Consider the following 17,959-nt stretch of genomic DNA (forward strand, 5'->3'; position numbering starts at 1 on the left):
ATGGGGTGGGGTGAGTGGCTCGTGCTCTGTCTCTGCCTTTCCTGTTGCACAGAGGAGGAGGCAGCTGTGCTGAACCATGGCCTCCTTTGCATCCTGTATAGGAAGCAAGAAGGTTTAGATCAGGTCTCAGGAGCAGAACCAAGGGATTTCTTTGTGGAGGGTGGTGGCTCAATGTCTTGGCAGTGCAAGGGGATATGCATAGGGACAGGGTTCCTGTTCCAGAGCAGGAGCACAGGGAAAGCATGAGCAAAAGGAACCATGAAAAAAAAAATCAAATTATTTCAGGTATTGTACAGGGTCATTAGCTACAATTCAGCAAAGCAATATTTAAATGCTTCAAATGTGGGTGAATCTGAGTAGGTCCAAACCAACACGTTTGTTTTCATGTATGCAATTTAGCTTGCTGGGGTGATTATCCACCACAATGACATTTGAGTAGCTCCTGTTAAAATCAGTGAGAGTTATCTAGAAAATTGTTTTTAGTGATTTCTCAACATATTTGCAGCATCCTCATTAAAAAAAAAAAAAATTCAACTTTTTCAAGTGATAATAGCTAAGTTGGAAACTTTAACTTAAAAATGTCAAAGGTCTTATTGTCTGGGGACAGCAGCTTTTGCTGCATAAATCTGCATTTAGCCAGATGGAAAGTTCTTTTGGTTGGCTGGGTCAACACACTTAGCCCTTCTGTGCCTCAAGTTCTGTTTTCATTTGGGGCGGGAGCTGGGAACACAGAGAAGATGCAGCATATACAGGAAGAAGGTGAACTTTCTAAATTAAAAGCTTTGGCTTTCTTTACTAGATTAAAACATTATGTTGATGGAAAGAGCGTACATTAGTCACTGGGAAATTAAAGAAGATATTTGAAGTATGTTGGATCTGTTTTGTGAAAATCAGTTTAGAAGTTGTCAGTGGATCAAGTCTCCTTGGGGTTATTGCAGGAATACTGGAAAAAATCCAGTTTAAAATGAAGTCTGATTATACTTGCAGTAATATCCAAACTATGGGGTTTGCTTTTCTTGCCTGAAACAGCTGCAGATAGAATTGATGCTGTGTCTGCTGGATGGAGATTTGTGTGCAGTGCTCCTTCTCAGGAATTCTTGCTTTCAAGAAGCAAGAAGATCCTGATGCCATTTTTGTTGTTCTTTCTCAATCTGAATATTGTTTGAGCATAAATCTGCTTTAATCACAGTGATATCTTGTTGGATATGATGCTAATCAATGTTAGGGAGCAGGAGACTCCATCTGCCTGGGTCCTCGTTTGGCTCTTGTCACAGTACTTTATGAGCATCACAGAAATTATGGGAGTACTTCTGGAAAAAAAGGAAGTTTTATCCTGATTTTGTGGTTTGTAATTTATAGAAGCTGTCTGGTTACTATTTTGTTCAATGCAATAAAGCAAGTCTTAGTTATGGCAGGATCTAATATAAAGCATTCTGCCTAAAATGCTGTTTATTCTATGCATCATCCCTGAAGCCATGAAAGGAGAAACTAAATGTCATGATTAATTTAATTCTTACAATCATAAATGAGTTTTCAGTTGAAAAACTGATGAGAAAAATTTCTATCTTAGCTATGCTGTAAGCATTTTGGGAATTTCCCTGAAACCAGCTTGACAGCTTCCAGTGGAAATACAGAAGAAAAATACAGTTAATTGCTCACCTTTGCTGTTAGCTAGTTGATCTAAACTAAGCATATTGAATAATGTATAACAGACATCCTCCAGCAGACATCCTTCTTCCCATTCCTAGTCCTGCCGTGGTGTGCCAAGCCACACGTCAGTACCATCAGCACTCCATCCACAATCACCACCCTCATCGAAGGGATGGTCTTGCAGTGGAAATAAAATACTAGATCAAGACTTGCTTTCTGACTCCAGTTGTCTTCTAACATGCTTAGCTCAGTTGAAATACATTTCATTCACATCTCATTCCCCTAAGCCATCCTTACTGTCTTTTGAGGGACTCACAGCCAATGTTGAAGAGATTCTCGGGGAATTTTCTGTGACTGTATTTGCTGCCTGCTGCAGAATGGAATCATGGCCTTGTGCTCACAGAGATCTTTGCAAATGGAAATAGACATCAAGCATCAGTTAAAGAATTTGACCAAACACATACAGACTGGACACGCAAGAGAGTTGGGAAATATTTAGAAGATAAAGCAGTTTAAATAACTATATGTATTGTAAAATGCAAATTAATGTCTGCACATTTGCATTTATTTTTTTCTGAAGTTTATATGGATATGTCTGTCTGTAGGTCCTTCCATCTGCATTTCTGTCATGTAGTTTAAAACCAACATGATTGACCTTAGTTGCTGTGAACTAGCTTGTTAGTATAAAGTCTGGTTTTGGAAATGGAGAGACAGCTGAGGTAAGTCTTCTGTGCTGCAGAAGTATTGATAGAAAGAATTGGAATCTAAACTGAAACTCACTGTTAAGAGGACTGATCTGGCGTAAGAAATACCAGCTAGAGCATCAGGGCTGTGTATAGCAGGTTTTCCATCACATCTAACAAGCTGTGCTACTTCACATTATTTACTTAGTGGCATAACTTAAAGCTTGGAAGGTGTTCCAGTCAGGATAAAAGGAAGAGAAACAGTTTTCTTGATGCATCTGTGCACCCCAAGGCAGTGCAAATTTCTGGATCAGGCCCTCATGTGCACTGGAGATGTTCTAACGCTAAACATCATGTGCTGCACTCTGTCTGTGGCTGATATCTGTCTACAGTAATTCCCAGTTGTAACTAATATATCTTCCTATTTAATACAGCTTATAGAAAAATACCTCCATATGTTTTGAATTCTCTTGCATCTTCGTGGAGTTCTCAAGAGTATGCTGTTAATTTAATATATGATTTTGTTCCATATTTGTATCTTGTGTAAGCTGGTCAATATACAGGCAATAAACTTGGAATAGCTGAAGTGTTAGTGTATGTAAGGTTTATTTAGTAAAATGCTTGATAGGGTCAGTGTCCTTGGCTGTATTGTAAGAAGCTCAGTGGGCTATTAGAGAGCCACAGAATTCAAAATATTTATTTCATCAGTAATTTCCTTCTCAGAATCTATCTGAATAGGTCATTTGCTTGGCAACATCTCTTGTTCCGTAATTATTAATTCCAGAAAAATAGCAGTTAATGCAGCTTGAAATCTCCTGTGTTTTCCTCTGACTCTCCTCTGTTTTCTTTTAAAGGCACAGGGGTTGCACTAGTACAATGAGGCTGTTCCCTTGCAGGGACAGGGCAGTGCCAGTTCATGTCTGTGCTCCTGTTTCCCTGCCAAGCATCTTGGAGTTTAGGAAAATGCCAAATAAAAGAGTGTATTGAGTGAGGATGGATATTTAATTGCTTTTACAAGTCTGAGTATTGAATCACAGTGCAAAACCCTCTTGTGTTTCTTGTTAAAAGAAGAAGTGGATTTTTCCCCCAAATCCATGCTTATGCACTATGGATTGGGCATCATATTGAGCAGGCTGCTTACAGGACTTAACCAGCTTATTTTCACCAGAGGAGCAGGCAGCATTTCAGAAAGGGGGAGGGTGAGCTGCTGAAAGCTTGTGTGTGCATATATAGTTTTATAGTGTTTGAGCCAGTACAGAATGGTTTCAAGGAAAATGGATAATCGTTAACATCAGCTTTTGTACAGCTGCTTTTTGGCTAAAAGAGAGGTAATTTATATTTAAAGTCTGTGAGTGTGATCCATTATTTTTCACAACAGTGTTTTGCTGAAGTTTCCCCTCTTTGCCCCTCAGATTCTTTAGTTAATAAGGCTACCTCTGCTGTTCCAGCCCAGTTTCTTCCTCTGAAAGGTCTGTACCAGGTGAACCCTAAATCACAAACTGTGCTTGCCCTCTGTTTTTGGATAATATTTGTGAATAGCTTACATACTTGGCTGGAGTCTTACTGCCAGACTTGAAAGGATTTCTGCATTACTGTGTTGCACTGAGTCCAACTTGAGATAGGGGCAGGGAGAAGAGCTTTAGCAAATTTTGAGGGAGCTGTAGTGATGTGTGTCCCTCTTTCTGTGCTATGTTAGCAAGCATTAATTGATACAGACATTTAAAAATCACCCGCACAATTAAACATTCATTCCCTCTCCCCCCTAATTGCTTTGGGAAGAATGAATTTAACTAGGCTGGACATGGTTTATTAATTTAGCTTTCTTGAGGGTTTGGAAACTTTTTTGCTATGTCCCAGTCTCCACTAAAATTCTGTATTGTTTTGTGTGGAGTAGCCTGGCTGCATGGACACAAAGCTATAGGCTAATCTGCCTCACACCATCATTTTAAGGTGATGATAAATTTAACACCTTAAAGTTAATTTTCAGAAGAGTGAGAAACTTTATTGTTTCAGGTCTTTGGAATAGTTCTGGTACTTTCACACAGAGGTAACTGTTGATTACTGTGGTATGGAAAGGAAAAAGTGAAGCATTAGACAAATGTGCTTTGCATTGCTCCCTTTTGATGGTAACAAGTCTGTTACCTTTCAAGAGAAGGAGTTTCTAGTTTTTAAGGCCCTACTTAACTACTATGTGATCATCCTGATATTTTCATTATTAGAGATCCATGGTTTGACCTCCAGAATCCTATTAAGACATTTATAGTGACGTAGTTCAAGGGGCAAATCTTAGGTTGGTAGAAACTAAGATGTTTCAGGGTACATGAGATAATTTGAAGCAGTTGCAGCATATGCCATTACAGAAACCTTTAAATCAACAGCCTGAAACCCAGATATATGAGCTTGATGTTTTCTAGGCATTTGAGGTAGCAGTTACCCTGTGGGCTGCTTTTGGTGTAATATTTAAGATAACAGGTGATAACATTTTTACAAAGATTTTAAAGTGTTACATTACTTTTACTGTGTTGGACTCAGGGCTGTACATTGATCAGGCTGTAGATACTTTCCATGTATAACTTTGAGGACAGACAATGATGTACTTTTATTATGCTTTCTGCAGTCCAGAATGAAAGGTAGAATTTGCAAGACTATGAAATTTCACAATTTACTGCTTTCCAGAGAAAAAAAACTAACCTATTGGAAATATTTTTACAATTAAGACTATGTTCCTTGGTGCAATTCTCTGGGACAGAGTCCAGACAGGTGCAATAAAATCTTCCTTATTTGTCATTTTGAACTCTGAACATCTGTGTATCCATGACTGCACTTGAGCATTGACATTTCTTTGGGGAAAAGCTGCAGAGAGAGGTTTGTTCATGCAGAAACTGTTTGTATGAATGGTAACAGTTTCCTTGATGGGGAACAACAGTATCTGAACAGTTCCTACATGACAGCAAATTTTGAACAGAAGTGAGTGCTTTGTCTGTTATAACTAGGCACTACGGAAGGAGAAATAAGTCAATAAATAAAGATAGGAAGGCATGTGTGCTGTGTAAGATCTGAGGTTAGGAAATGGAGCCCTTTAGAAGAGCACAGTTTGTGCTTGTTCAGTTTGTCCAGTGCTGGTTTTCAGTGGTGGAGATTCTGCAATCTCCGAAAACCAATGGTGCTTAGTTATTCCTTCCAGTGGAAGTCTTCTGTGAAGTGTAATATAGATCTTCATGGTATGGCTGTGGCCTACTACCTCCTGTCTGGTTCACAGCACACACAGGAGGACTTCTATTCCCTTTTGTATTTTATCTCTACCTAGAGACTGTCATCCCTTCTGCTTTTTCAAAACACCACTATTATTTGAATCTTCCCTTTTTAGTTGTGCTTAGTAAAGTGCTGGTCACTCACTTTCTCCTCTGCACTCTTCCCGTGGCCCATCAGAAGTGGACAGTGCTGCACTGAATGTTGCTCTCTGCTGTGATTTGCGCGTTGCCTTCTGGTTTATACTGACCCATACAGTGTTTACTTTTCTTTTGTTAAGTTCACACCTTCAGTGCCTCACATTAAATGGCACCCACTGTCACTCCTCCAGATTCCTTGTAGAATTATTGCTTCTCCATTAGTTTTTCAGTGTGTGTTTGTGCAGGTGGTTGTTCTGTCACAAGTGTAGGATATCATACCAATCCCTATTATATTTCATCCTGCCTTTTCAGACCCTTTCCCCAAGCTGTCAGCATAGTTTTTGAGCTCTAATCCTTCCCTCCAGTGTTGCTGCCTTTCCCAACTTGGTGTTACCTGTGAATCTCTCTTGCTATCACATGATCTACCTCATGCATGAATACATAAGCTGGAGCTGTATTTGGGAAAGATCTTGCAGATTCTTATTCAGTAGGTACCAAAATTCAGCCAGTGAATTACTGAGTAGTAATTAGTAAGTAGTTTTCCAAACAACTTTACACATCCCTTATAGTAACTTCCAGATGTCATTTTTAACTGAAGTGTCAGACTTTGAAAAGCCAAGCTAAATCACAGCACTGCTTCTCCTGCATGCAGAGCCTGTTTGTAGAAGGAAATTAAAGGGGTTTGACAACATTTTGTTCTTGGCACCTCCACACTGGTTTCTACTGCTGTGCTCAGAGGAGTGGGATGTAGGGTGATGCCACAGATGAGTATAGGAGAGACAGATCCTAGTTTCACAGGACAGAATTCTCAATGTAAAACCAGACTTTTACCAGACACCCTTTTTCCCCTTGGCTGAGAGAGATATGGAAGATGAGACAACTTAAGCTTTGTTGTTCTGAAATCCAGTTGCTAAGAGCATGGAGGCTCCAAGTGCTGCAGTCAGAGCTGGTGGAGCCCAGCTGCCAGCATCAGGGAGCAAAGCTGCTTCCCAGTGCCATCCAGTTAGATTTTCCCTGAGAAAAGATCACTGAGTTGGTGCCTTTCAGTTTTCTGCAGGAATCTTGACATCTAACAATCAAGGCATGCAAAGTTTGAAAACCCAGAAGAAAAATTAGAAGCAAAGTTGCTAAGAAATCTGGAGTCTTATCAATGATCATTATAGCTTTTATATAAGACTAGTCTTAAAAATGAAATGTAATGTGAAACACAATGTTTAGGGTTTTATCTGCTACCAGGAGGGAAACAGCTTTCAAGTTAACTGACTGAGCTCCAGGTCACTGGCATCCTACTGAAAACATTGCTCTAATGAACATTCATGTTTTAAACTGATGTTTATGAGAGTGAAGGAAATAAATATCTTCGAGTATGTAAATAAAAGCACAGAATGTTTTAAGTAATCCTTAAGAATTTATTTGCCTATTAAAGCACTGTGGCAAGAGGCCATGGAAGTACAGTTAGGACATTTTAGACCAAATAATAGCTATATTAATATTTAAATGAGTACAAGTCTTTTTTATTATTTCAGAAACACTCCTCACCCCACAATAATATTTTTTTTTTAATCTTAAGACAATCTGTAAGTGTATAAGGCTCAGTCAGAACATATTGATAAGTGTTTCCCAAGGGACAGTGACAGTGAGTCTGGGGCTGACTTTGAGCTGCTGCTTGTTTCTCATTTCATTCTTTCTGCTGTGGCTCCTCAGGTGGTAATATCTTGGTGTTCCAGAGCAAAGAATCTTCAGTTACAAACCTTTCAGAAAAGGAGTTTAGTCTCTTTTCTTGCTTTTCACATTGATCCATGCTTATCCTGTGTATAACAAGTATAAAACAAGTAGTAGGTAGTAGATTTTAAGTCTGTGTTCATCAAAGTGGTTGTGTTCATGTCAGCATAAAAGACTGTAAATGATAAGGTTATCAATCAGAGGGATATGAAATGAGTCCAGGAACTAGATTTTTGGGGGTGGGGAAGCATTTCTAAGTGACTGCTTCCTCTGGAGACAGCAAGGAAAAAGAGGCAGGGAGTGACAAGGATTTTTGTGAGTTCATCCAAAATTATTTCTCTGGTAAATTTTGGCAAAATCGGTCTGTTTAAGGAAACTAAGAAAAAAAGCAGATTGAGACTGAAAACATTATTATTATTGTCTCTGAATTGTGTAATTAAAGTAAAATGAAAGTTGATTTCTATGTGCAATGATTAGGTTTCTTGGTCCCAAGCTTGGTCCCAAATAACTCAGAAAAGTGTAATTTCAGAAAGCATTTAGACTTTAATGCAAACTGTACAGCTCAGAGCAAGTTTTGTTTAAGAAAGAAAATAAAGATTTTTTTTTTTTTTAAATTTTTTTTTTTTTTTTTGCCAGTCATGTAACAAAGTGAGAGCTGGCTCATTTTGTCTGGGAGCTGATATTGAGAAACAGCAGCATTGTGTTCCCTCCTTCCCGTGCTGTCACTTTTGGCTGCTTGGTCCTTCTTTATCTTCATAGTACAGAAAGCTTAGGGAGCACTTGAGTGAGGAGGGCATGGAGAAGAGCGTGCCATCCGTTTACGTGAGGCAAGGCTTTCTGTGGAGCCTTGTTTGGAGTTTTATTCAGTACTAGAGATTTGGGCATTATGGTCTTTTCATGATAGACATTACTTTGGGAGTTTTTAGTGTTCATGTGCAGAGTTCATGTTTTAATAGGAGAGAGACTTCGAAGACATTTAACTTTAAATATGCTTCCTGAAGAGATGACTGAAAGCTTTTGTCTGGAATGCTGCTGGGGAAATCACAAGCCTAAACTTGAATCTCCTTTCTTTCCATCTACCTTTGGCACTTATTATTCTGAAGCGTGACATGAAGTCCTCCAGCAGTAGAACTGATTTGAATAAAACTGACCAAGCTTGCTGGGGAAAATCTGAAGGCAGGATTTGAAGGTGTATTTACTAAAGTTGCCAAAATACTGATTTATATAATTTAACATTATTTCACGTTCCAGGTTTTTTGGGGCTACTAGTGTGCTGATGGAGATAAAATCACATTTCAAATTACAGATCTGGATGCAAGCTGAGATTCCAGAGGCCAGTAATACAGACAATATACAGATACAATAATAATACAGACAAACAGAAATAGTCAGTTCTTTCCAAATGTAAAGACAGACAGAAAGCAATATCAAGTTCCTTCCAGAACATCCCAAGCTAAGAGCAGTTGGGAATGATAGCTCTCAGTGTCCCTCAGGAAGTGGTCAGCGCTTCAGGGGATGGAGCACGTTTTGGTATTTTTCCAGATGAGAAGTTGCACTGCATGTAGCAGGTTTACTTCTCTGATTAGTGCCAGTATAAATAAATATATAAATCTGGCCAGGAAATGAGATCGTTTAGACTAGCTGTATTATCTGTCCTCTGTAGTTTTGTCTATAATAGTATGTTTCCTAAGTATTTTAATTTTATTTTTAATAAATTCTGTATAATATCACTGCAAGAAAAGGCATCTTTCATGAAATCCTAATAGTTTGTCTTATGATATCGCCTTATGAGGGTTTTATTGATACAGTTTTAGCTGTCGCTGAATATAAACAGAAACAAGAAGTTTTGAGCTCAAGCAATTACTATTTGGTTTTCTTCTGCTTACCTAGCTACATCTTAATCATTCTGATGTAAACTCTGGGGGCTGCTCTGAGAAACCTCACCAGAAGTGCAGTCCCCGTGAAGCTGCCATCCCCTGCCTGTGCTGAGGGCCAGAGAAAGCAGCTCTGTGTGGCTGCTGTGCACTCTGGAAAGTGTAAGTGATGGCTTGTAAACCAGATAAATGCCTTTTAAAAGAGCTTTCACTGATGGAGAACTTTGATCTGTTTGCATAGGCCAGTGGAGACATCCAGTGGCCACTGGCTGACAAATAGTTGTCTCTGGATTGTGACTGCAGACACATGAAAGGCTGATGTGAAAAAAAGGCATTTTTAGGAGTTAGGGTTTTTTCCCCCCTTAAATTCAGAAAGGAGTTCCAGATGTAACACAGTAAAAACTGAGGTCTGTGGAAGAAACGACATTACCTGGTTATGTCATTTAAAGGAGGGCTGGCCAGGAGCCTCTGTTAAACATTTAACTTGTGGCAGCTGTACTGAAGCCAACAGTACTTACTGGTCAGGTGCCCATGTGAACCCCTCAACTGAGTGCTTTACTGCACTGGAATTTCATAGAAGCACGTTAAACTTAAATATTTTGCTGATTTTCACACATCCAACTGATCGAGAGAGACTCATAGGCATGTGGGTTTATGAATTACTTGTTTCTAGTTGGTTTCTTTTAACTGCATTGAATAATAATCAAATTTGCAGTTATTTTTAATGAATGACAGTAAATCTGTAAGATATTAATTAATAATTTTTTAATGACAGAGGTGCTTGGGAGGAATGGAGACGCCAGGGAAATTGAAGTAAATGACAAATGTTTGCAAATTTCTTATTGCCTTGAATACTAATTATGAAGACAAGTTAATGGAACATTGTGGCCTTTCAGAAATATTCTGTTCACTGAAGAGTAGAGAAAAAAGTGGTATATTCAGGTAAAGGTGAGGAATTTGTTGAGATGGTAACTTCCTTTTGGGCTCCATGCTTGTTAAAATGTATAAGCAGGTTCATTATAAAAGTTTGATTTTTTTTTCACTTAATATCAAAACCCTAGTGCAGACAGTATTTCAAATATTTATTAAATTGTTGAGACAAGGTAAATTAATAAACATCTTTATTATATGAGAAAATGAAAAGTGGAAGTAGGAAAAAAAAAGGGCAATGTTCTTCCATCACTGGAATGAAGAATGGAAAATGTTTTTAGAAAAAAAATCTGAACCAGAGTAATAAAACTGTATAAGAAGTTAACAAAACTGAAAGGGACAAAGAAAAAAAAATAAACACGACCTTTTCTGGTTATTGTCAAGAGATGTTCCCAAGCCTAATAAGGACAAAGTATCAAAAGAGACTCAAATAAAACAGACCACATCACATTACTATTTCTTTTGGAGAGCCCAAATGTAGTTACATGATAATTATTTCCTGGAAACTGTTTGCATATTGTTATTTAGAAATCTGGCATATGATAACTGCTGTAAAAAGCATTATTCCTCTGGCCACCTCAAAAACTTGTAACTGTCCATCAGTGAAAAACCAACCTAATTTGGGATCAGTTTTCTGTCACGGACCTTATAGTCTCCTAAACTGCAAAGCCTGAGCTCATGCTCCAGTCTGATAACTAAAACCACATAGTCTATTAGCCTGAACAGGGAAACCTTAAATAAAGTAGCTCTGCTTCCTTGAAGGCTTTTGTAGAGGATGTGGTGCATTTTATATGCATTTTCCTTCTTTGTTTAGGAAGCTGTGTAAACTGGGTTGCCTATGTTTGGTAGTACATCAGCACTTTCCATCCACCCCAAACTCCACAGGGGATCACTGCTGGCTCAGTGTGCAATTGTCACATTTAGCTGGTTCTGGCCTGGTGTAGACTCTACAGTGGAGCTGCCATGTTACAGCCACAGCAGTGTGTGAAAGGACCGGACTTCTGCTGTTGTGTACTGGACCTGTCTTTGTTCCCCTGTATGTGCATGTGTCTTGAAGCACTTCCTGTATGAAAAGAAAATCTTTAAGGGGCTTTAAAGATCATGTAGTTCCAACTTCCCTGCTGTGGGCAGGGTCTCCTTTCACTGGACCAGGTTGTTCAGAGCCCCATCCAGTCTGACCTGTAACACTTCCAGGAATGGGGCGTCTGCAGCTTCTCTGGGCAGCCTCAGAGGGAATAATGTTGGTCACCTGCATGTCTATTGCTGAAATCCCACCCAATCTCAGCATTGATAAGCTTTATCTAAAGGAGATGCTACATGGGTCGACATAAACACATCTCTTAAAAGTTCTTCCAGTGTCTGCTATGCTTCATTACACTTCCTGTAAAGCAGATTAATTGCTTTTATCACGAGTAAATACTGAATTACAGCCCATGGCAAGCTGGGCCCTGAAAATTGAGCTATGCAGAGACAACTTGTTCCTGGAACAATTGCTTCTGACACATCATGGATGAGTGTATCTTGGCTTGTTATGGAAAAGCACTGAAGTTGACTTTACAAGGCAGTTTGCACACAGAATGAAGCCTAATTTAAATTTGCTTAATCCCATAATGTAGTATTAACATGATTGTGATATTTGCTTGCCAAGAGTGTGCATGCCACTTCTGTGTGGGCACCCTCAAGGCACGCCTCTCAAATTGCACAGCTTGTTATTAACTATTTTTAGCTGTTTAGGCAAACTTACAAAAACTGACAAATGGTAAAAGCATTCTGTAATGTTCTGTGGAGAACTAGAACTGCTATGTAGATAACAACAGGGAGTCTGGATCTCACATTAAATTAAGATTTGGACTAAGGAACCATCAAGGAGGTTTTGTACATTCCAGTCCCTACCTCATGGCATGAGGAACATGAAATATCTTTGTTGTATCATTTATTCTCATTGCACCTACAGCCAGCATTATCTGTGGCAGGAGATCTAATGTGCGTGCTGTGAGAGGCAGTACGTGCTCCAAGCAGCTTGAAGTCTTTGGAGCTGAGACAGAAAGGAAGAACTTGGTACATTCTTTAAGGACAGTCAGTGTACAGTGTCACTAAGTTTACTGATAGTTCATTCTTATTTGATTTGGGTATTATTTCCTGTTTTTTTTTTTTTTTTTGGTCTGTGGCTATTTTTAATTTCCCTTTGAACAGCTGAATACATTATTTATCAAAGGTATTGTGGTTGGAATGCTTTTTCTTCTGACATTTTTTTTCCTAAGACTATCATTAGATTGCAGTTTTGTGCACTGGCAAGCTGCCTGCTGAGCTCTCTCTGTATCTCTTCAAGCTCACTGTGGAGTGGCTCAATCACAGCCTGCCCTCCTTATCCACCATGCCCATGTGCCTCCCCACAGCCTTTCCTTGGGCAAGGGCTTGCTGAGGATGGCAGAACGTTGGAAGAGGAAGCTGAAGGAGGGGAGGAGCTGACATGAAGTACAAATGCCCTCCCACACACTCCATGGTGTGCAGGTGGAGGGTCAGGAGGCAGAAGGCCTGGCTGGAGAGTGGGACATGGGGGCTGTGCAATGCTGAGGGATTCTGGTCGTGTGGAAGCTGGACCGCGTGTGGGTCAGGGTCACCACACTGGGTGACTGGCCATGGGGATTGGCCATGGTGTCCAGCCCCAGTGACCGGCTGTGGTGTCCAGCCCCGGTGTCCAGCCCCAGTGACCAGCTGTGGTGTCCAGCCCTGGTGACCGGCTGTGGTGTCCAGCCCTGGTGACCGGCTGTCGTGTCCAGTCCCGGTGTCCAGCCCTGGTGACCGGCTGTGGTGTCCAGCCCCGGTGTCCAGCCCTGGTGTCCAGCCCCGGTGACCAGCTGTGGTAACTGGCCGTGGGCTGTGCCAGCCCTGTCCAGCCCAAGGAAGGTGGCTGGAGCTGGGGGACTGTGCATCCCACCGTGCCGCTCCAGAGCCCCTCAGCATGGCACTAGGACATGCCAGCACAGTGCTAAGATTTGAAAATGCTCTTTCTCGATGACATGCAAACAGGTCTATTCACAAACTCCTGCAAATAAGGAATGTTTCTGAATGTTTCTGACTTCCTGCCTTGTTCTACCGTGCACGGTTTCTAGATTTGGGCAGGGTGTTTTGTGAGGACTTTAATTTCTTACACTTTCTTGTAAGGAAAGGCCGTGGCATCGATGAGGGCAGGCGCACAGCGGGGCTGATTCGCCCGGCGCGCCGGGCAACGGCTGAGGGAGGGCACGGCCATCGCTGCCGGCACTGCCCTGCCCTCCCTGGGTCCATTACGGCCATCGGCTCCCTCAGGGCTGAACCTGCTGGGAGCCGGCTGCGCTCCCGGGGAGCGGCTGGACCCGTGGTGAGAACGAGAGAAGAACGTGTTCAGTTGCAGGGACTGTTCGCTTGTTTTCTCTCTCCCGGGAGTTTTCTCGCTCGGGCCACGCCGCGTTTGGCCCGTGCCCGATGCTGCTCTCGCCCTGAGGTGCCCGGGTCGGGCCGGCCTCGCCTCATCGCGGGGACACGTCTCGGGCCGGGAGCGTGTCGTAGGCTCGGATACGCCAGTGCTTTCCCTGTCGTGGGATTAAAAGATCAGGATTGATCTTTGACTGCTAGCCTGTGAATCCCGGTGGAGATCAGACACTTCTCCCTTGCTCACTCGTGCTTCCCAGTGGGCATGCGGCCGTCTCCTCTGCAGGGCCTGAGGAGAGGCCTCAGCCAGAAACGCCGCTGGAGACACAGTTTGAACTCCAGCCACTGGTTGTACTGTGATACACATAAATTACTCTTTTCGCCTTTAAAAAATGTGTGGATATGTTTGACAGTTGAATTTTTCTCATCAAACCTCTACTGCACTGAAGTCTGCAATGAAATATGTTGATATTTGTGATTTAAGTTTGATCAGTAAAACCAGTCTTAGGAGAATGGTGGAAAGTTTTCACTGTGATGTGTGCTGTGTCATGTGCAGTTTTGTAAGGTGAGGTCTTGGTGTTCTTACTGGGGACGTGGAAGGCAGTAGAACTGTGCTGTGGTCCTGCTTTATTATGCCTGGCTCTTATTCCTCATAGGGAAAGACAGAAGGTAAGTTTCAACAGAGAACTTGGAAAAAAACCAACTCCCAAGTCTTGCAGTTTGGAGAAGACCAGGATGTCCCTGAGGTACTTAAGGCTAGTTTGGTAAGGATGTTTTAAGGAAAGTACTGATTTGTTGATTTGATACTTTTTCAGTCTGGAAAATGAAAACCAAACATTACATGTTACCAGGATTGTTCACTAAAGGCACCTCCTTCAATTAAATCAATAATTAATATGTCTGGCAGAACCTGTGTGGCAACATTAAATTTCACCCAAGTTCACTATTTAATAAGGTGGTATAAGGTGAGACTTTGCACAAACACTTGGTTATGCTAAGGTAAGCATGTGAATAAAAACAAATACACTAGGAGGACATGTTGAACAGTACCTGTATAATTAACTGTCCTAGAAACTGTGCCACACTTCAAAATAACTGAAGTTTTTTTTTGTGGAAATGTGTCTTGCTGCTAGCTAGTTGGGAAGATAGATCCTTTTGTGAAGTGTGGGATAAGCTGACATGGGAGTCAAAAATGTGACCTGTGTGTGGAATCAATTGCCTCACAGATCTTTATTTAATTGGCATTTTATGTCCACTTGCCAAGCCAGTAGTGTATCTTGACCTACCACCTAAACTGTAAAACCTCAGGAGTTGTGGCAGAACACAGTGAAGGAAAGTTTTTTTACTAGTGCAGTATCTTGTTCTGCACGGGAATTCTAAAATGTGTTTGTTCTGCTGTAATTTCTGCATCTTACACAACAATACATAATGCTTACATAAAATCCGTATGGGAAATGCCTGTCATGCAGCAGGGGCAATTCAGTTAACAGATTTTGCTCTTTGCAGACAAGTTTTTTTCAGATCATTCACATTTGGGAATGTTGTCTTTAGGTGGTGTGATTGGTATATGCTTAATCAAGGCAGTACCTTACAGGTACTCATCAAAAGAATCTGAATATTGAAGGCCAGAGGGTTATAGAGTATGTTTGTTGTTAAAAGCCTAGTTTGTTTGTTTGTGGTCAGAGACAGTGACTGTTCTAATACTTCTTTTTGTATGAGTGGGAACAGTTCCTGATGAGAAAGAATGAAACACAGAAGTAATGAAATGGGAATTATATTTTTACACAGCAAGTAATCTCAGCCTGCTTGGGGGGTTGTTACTGTGCTGCATTAGCAATGCAGTAGGCTGACCTATCACAGCAGAAGTGAAGGAGGAGATCCAGGAACAAATGCCATGCTCCAGCAGGTAATTTTTTCTCTCCAAGTAGCACAAAACTTTCACTGGGATCTAGAAGGCCAGCTAATAATCTAAAGAATAAGTATTTTAAAGTATCAAAACTGTGGGGGAGATGGTGAGAGGAAGAATATGGGAATGTGAGGCTTCAGCATACTGAACTTAAGGGAACAAACAGAAGATAAGGACATTTCAGAAACCCTAAATGGCTTGTTTGACTTGATTTTAGAGAACGGAAAGATAAGAAAATTTACTCTCCAGAGGTGCTGCTTGATTGCTAGCTTTGCATGTTATGAAAATAGGACACTTTCAGACAGAGAAAAGGACAAGTTGACTTAAATTGTAATGAATCACTGAAACTGAGTTATACTTATTGGAGAATTCTGAATATAGTTATGTGTGAAGTGATGAAGCTGCTAAGAATAAAGCTCAGTTTATCTCGTTAGTCCTTGAACTGCAGGAAATACCTCCGTTTGGGGTGGGGTTTTTTTTTTGTTTGTTTGGTTTGGTTTGGTTTGGTTTTTTGGGGGGGTGGGGGAGTTGATTTTTTTTTTTTTAATAACTAAATGAAGTCATTGAAATCATAAGCTAGTGAGTCTAAAAAAATTTAGCCAGTGGATGAATGACCCAGTTGAACATGGCATCCATGGCTTCTGCAAAAAACCCAAACTCGGTAAACAGATCTTTGACCTCTCTTAAAATTAGTAATGTTTTTGTGGATTTTATCAGAAGATTGCCAGACACAGTACATGATGTATATAAGTGGCAGTTAAATGAGTTCAGCTATATGAGGCAAAATGCAAGATACAGAATTGGTCTGCATTAGTCCTGTGTCTGCATAGGGAGTAACTGAAGTGGAGCTGAAATTTTGGTACTTCTACAGAAAACAGTTGTTTAACATATATTTGAAGTGATTGCTTTTATTTATTTTGGCTTTTTGTTATGTCTTAGCTGAACATTCAAAAATGCACTGAAGTCAAGTAGAAAATCTTGTGAATGCAATATTTTAGCATTAGACAAGGGCACATAGATTAAATAAGTGTCCTTTGACACCTGCATTAAATAGTAGGTATCAGTTTCAGTATAGGGGATGAGCTGAAGCTTTACAAAGTGAGAGGAATTTTAGTTCATTATTGTGGCAGCAATGAAAGTATTGTCATAAAAAAGGATTTCTGTTTGGACCTCGCTGCCACTGAGTATCAGCACTACTCCGAGTTGGAAAGAAACTGAAGATATGTCAGTTAGCAAATGGGGTAATAAGCTGAGAGCAAGTCTGACATGACAGATGATTTGTAACAGAAAGGCTACACAAATGTGTTAACAAACCTGAAAGCAAAAGATGTGGGGAGTGTTAGACTGTATCTGCTCAAGGAACAGATTTTCACAGGAGAAGATAACATGTCTTGCTTCTTGTCTTCTGTGTTCCTCTCGCCCAGAGTTCAGTGGACTGATTTCCTATTGGTTCTTGCATGTCAGCAGGAATCAATGAATCAATGGAATCAATGAAACCAATGGAATGATAATGCATTTTATACATTTTTGAAAATGAAATTTAGTGGAATGGAATGTAAAAGTTGAGGTTTATTAGTGGAAACCCACTAAAGTGTAACTTGTAAAAATGAAGAGAAAAAACAATAGAATTTTTAGAAGTGTGCATCTATCCTGTTTAGAATGTATCTCAGTGCTGGATGTTTGTATGCTTAATGGACCTGAACAGACTCAGGACTATAAGTGAGCCCTGATTTGATGCACGTCCTTCTGATTATGGTGTAATTTATCTGGCACTCAGGAGTTACGAAAGCCATGACATGTCTCTAGGCTTTAAGAAGATGAACTGGGCAATGTTTTTAAGGAACTAAAAGTACTCTTGGTCATTTAGGGAAGTGTCAGTAATTAACAATGGAGGTACTGTTTACATTGTCATAAGGTGTGTTGGAATGCTTACCTTGGAGCTGGTTCATTTGATGTGGTCACTTACAATGCATTGTTTGCATATTTGTTTATTCCCCTCAGAACTTACTGCTCGTTTAAGGAACTTTTCCTTTTCCAGTCTACTGCTATGCTCTTTGTAACGGGCCCTTGCATTGTGTCCACAGTGAAGGGGAGTCAGAAGTGCGAGCTGAACTGCCGGGCCATCGGCTACCGCTTCTACGTGCGCCAGGCGGAGACGGTGATCGACGGCACCCCCTGCGACCCCAACGGGACGGCCATCTGTGTGGCAGGGCAGTGCAAGGTAAGGCAGGGCTGCCTCAGCTGCCCAAACCTGGGCAATGCTGGCTTAAACTTGCTTCTTCTTTAAAATTTTATTTTTATTAAAGTAGATGTGAAAAACGTTAGCTTTTATTATTAAGGTTGGGTGATTTCTTAACTAACATTTGTATTTACTGAGAACAAATTAAGGAGTGC

The 17,959-nt window shown here is 40.6% G+C and overlaps 1 protein-coding gene across 2 annotated transcripts in view; it reads left to right on the top strand.

Moving 5' to 3' along the window:
- THSD4 (thrombospondin type 1 domain containing 4) overlaps nucleotides 1-17,959 on the top strand; it is a 243,561-nt gene that overhangs the window by 92,236 nt on the left and 133,366 nt on the right. For both annotated transcript variants that reach the window (XM_053988291.1, XM_053988292.1), the window contains exon 7: nucleotides 17,650-17,786. In XM_053988291.1, coding sequence (XP_053844266.1) covers nucleotides 17,650-17,786 — 137 coding nt within the window. The remainder of the gene's footprint in view (nucleotides 1-17,649; nucleotides 17,787-17,959) is intronic.

This window comes from Vidua macroura, chromosome 12 (assembly GCF_024509145.1).
Source record: "Vidua macroura isolate BioBank_ID:100142 chromosome 12, ASM2450914v1, whole genome shotgun sequence".
Classification (NCBI taxonomy): Eukaryota; Metazoa; Chordata; class Aves; order Passeriformes; family Viduidae; genus Vidua; species Vidua macroura.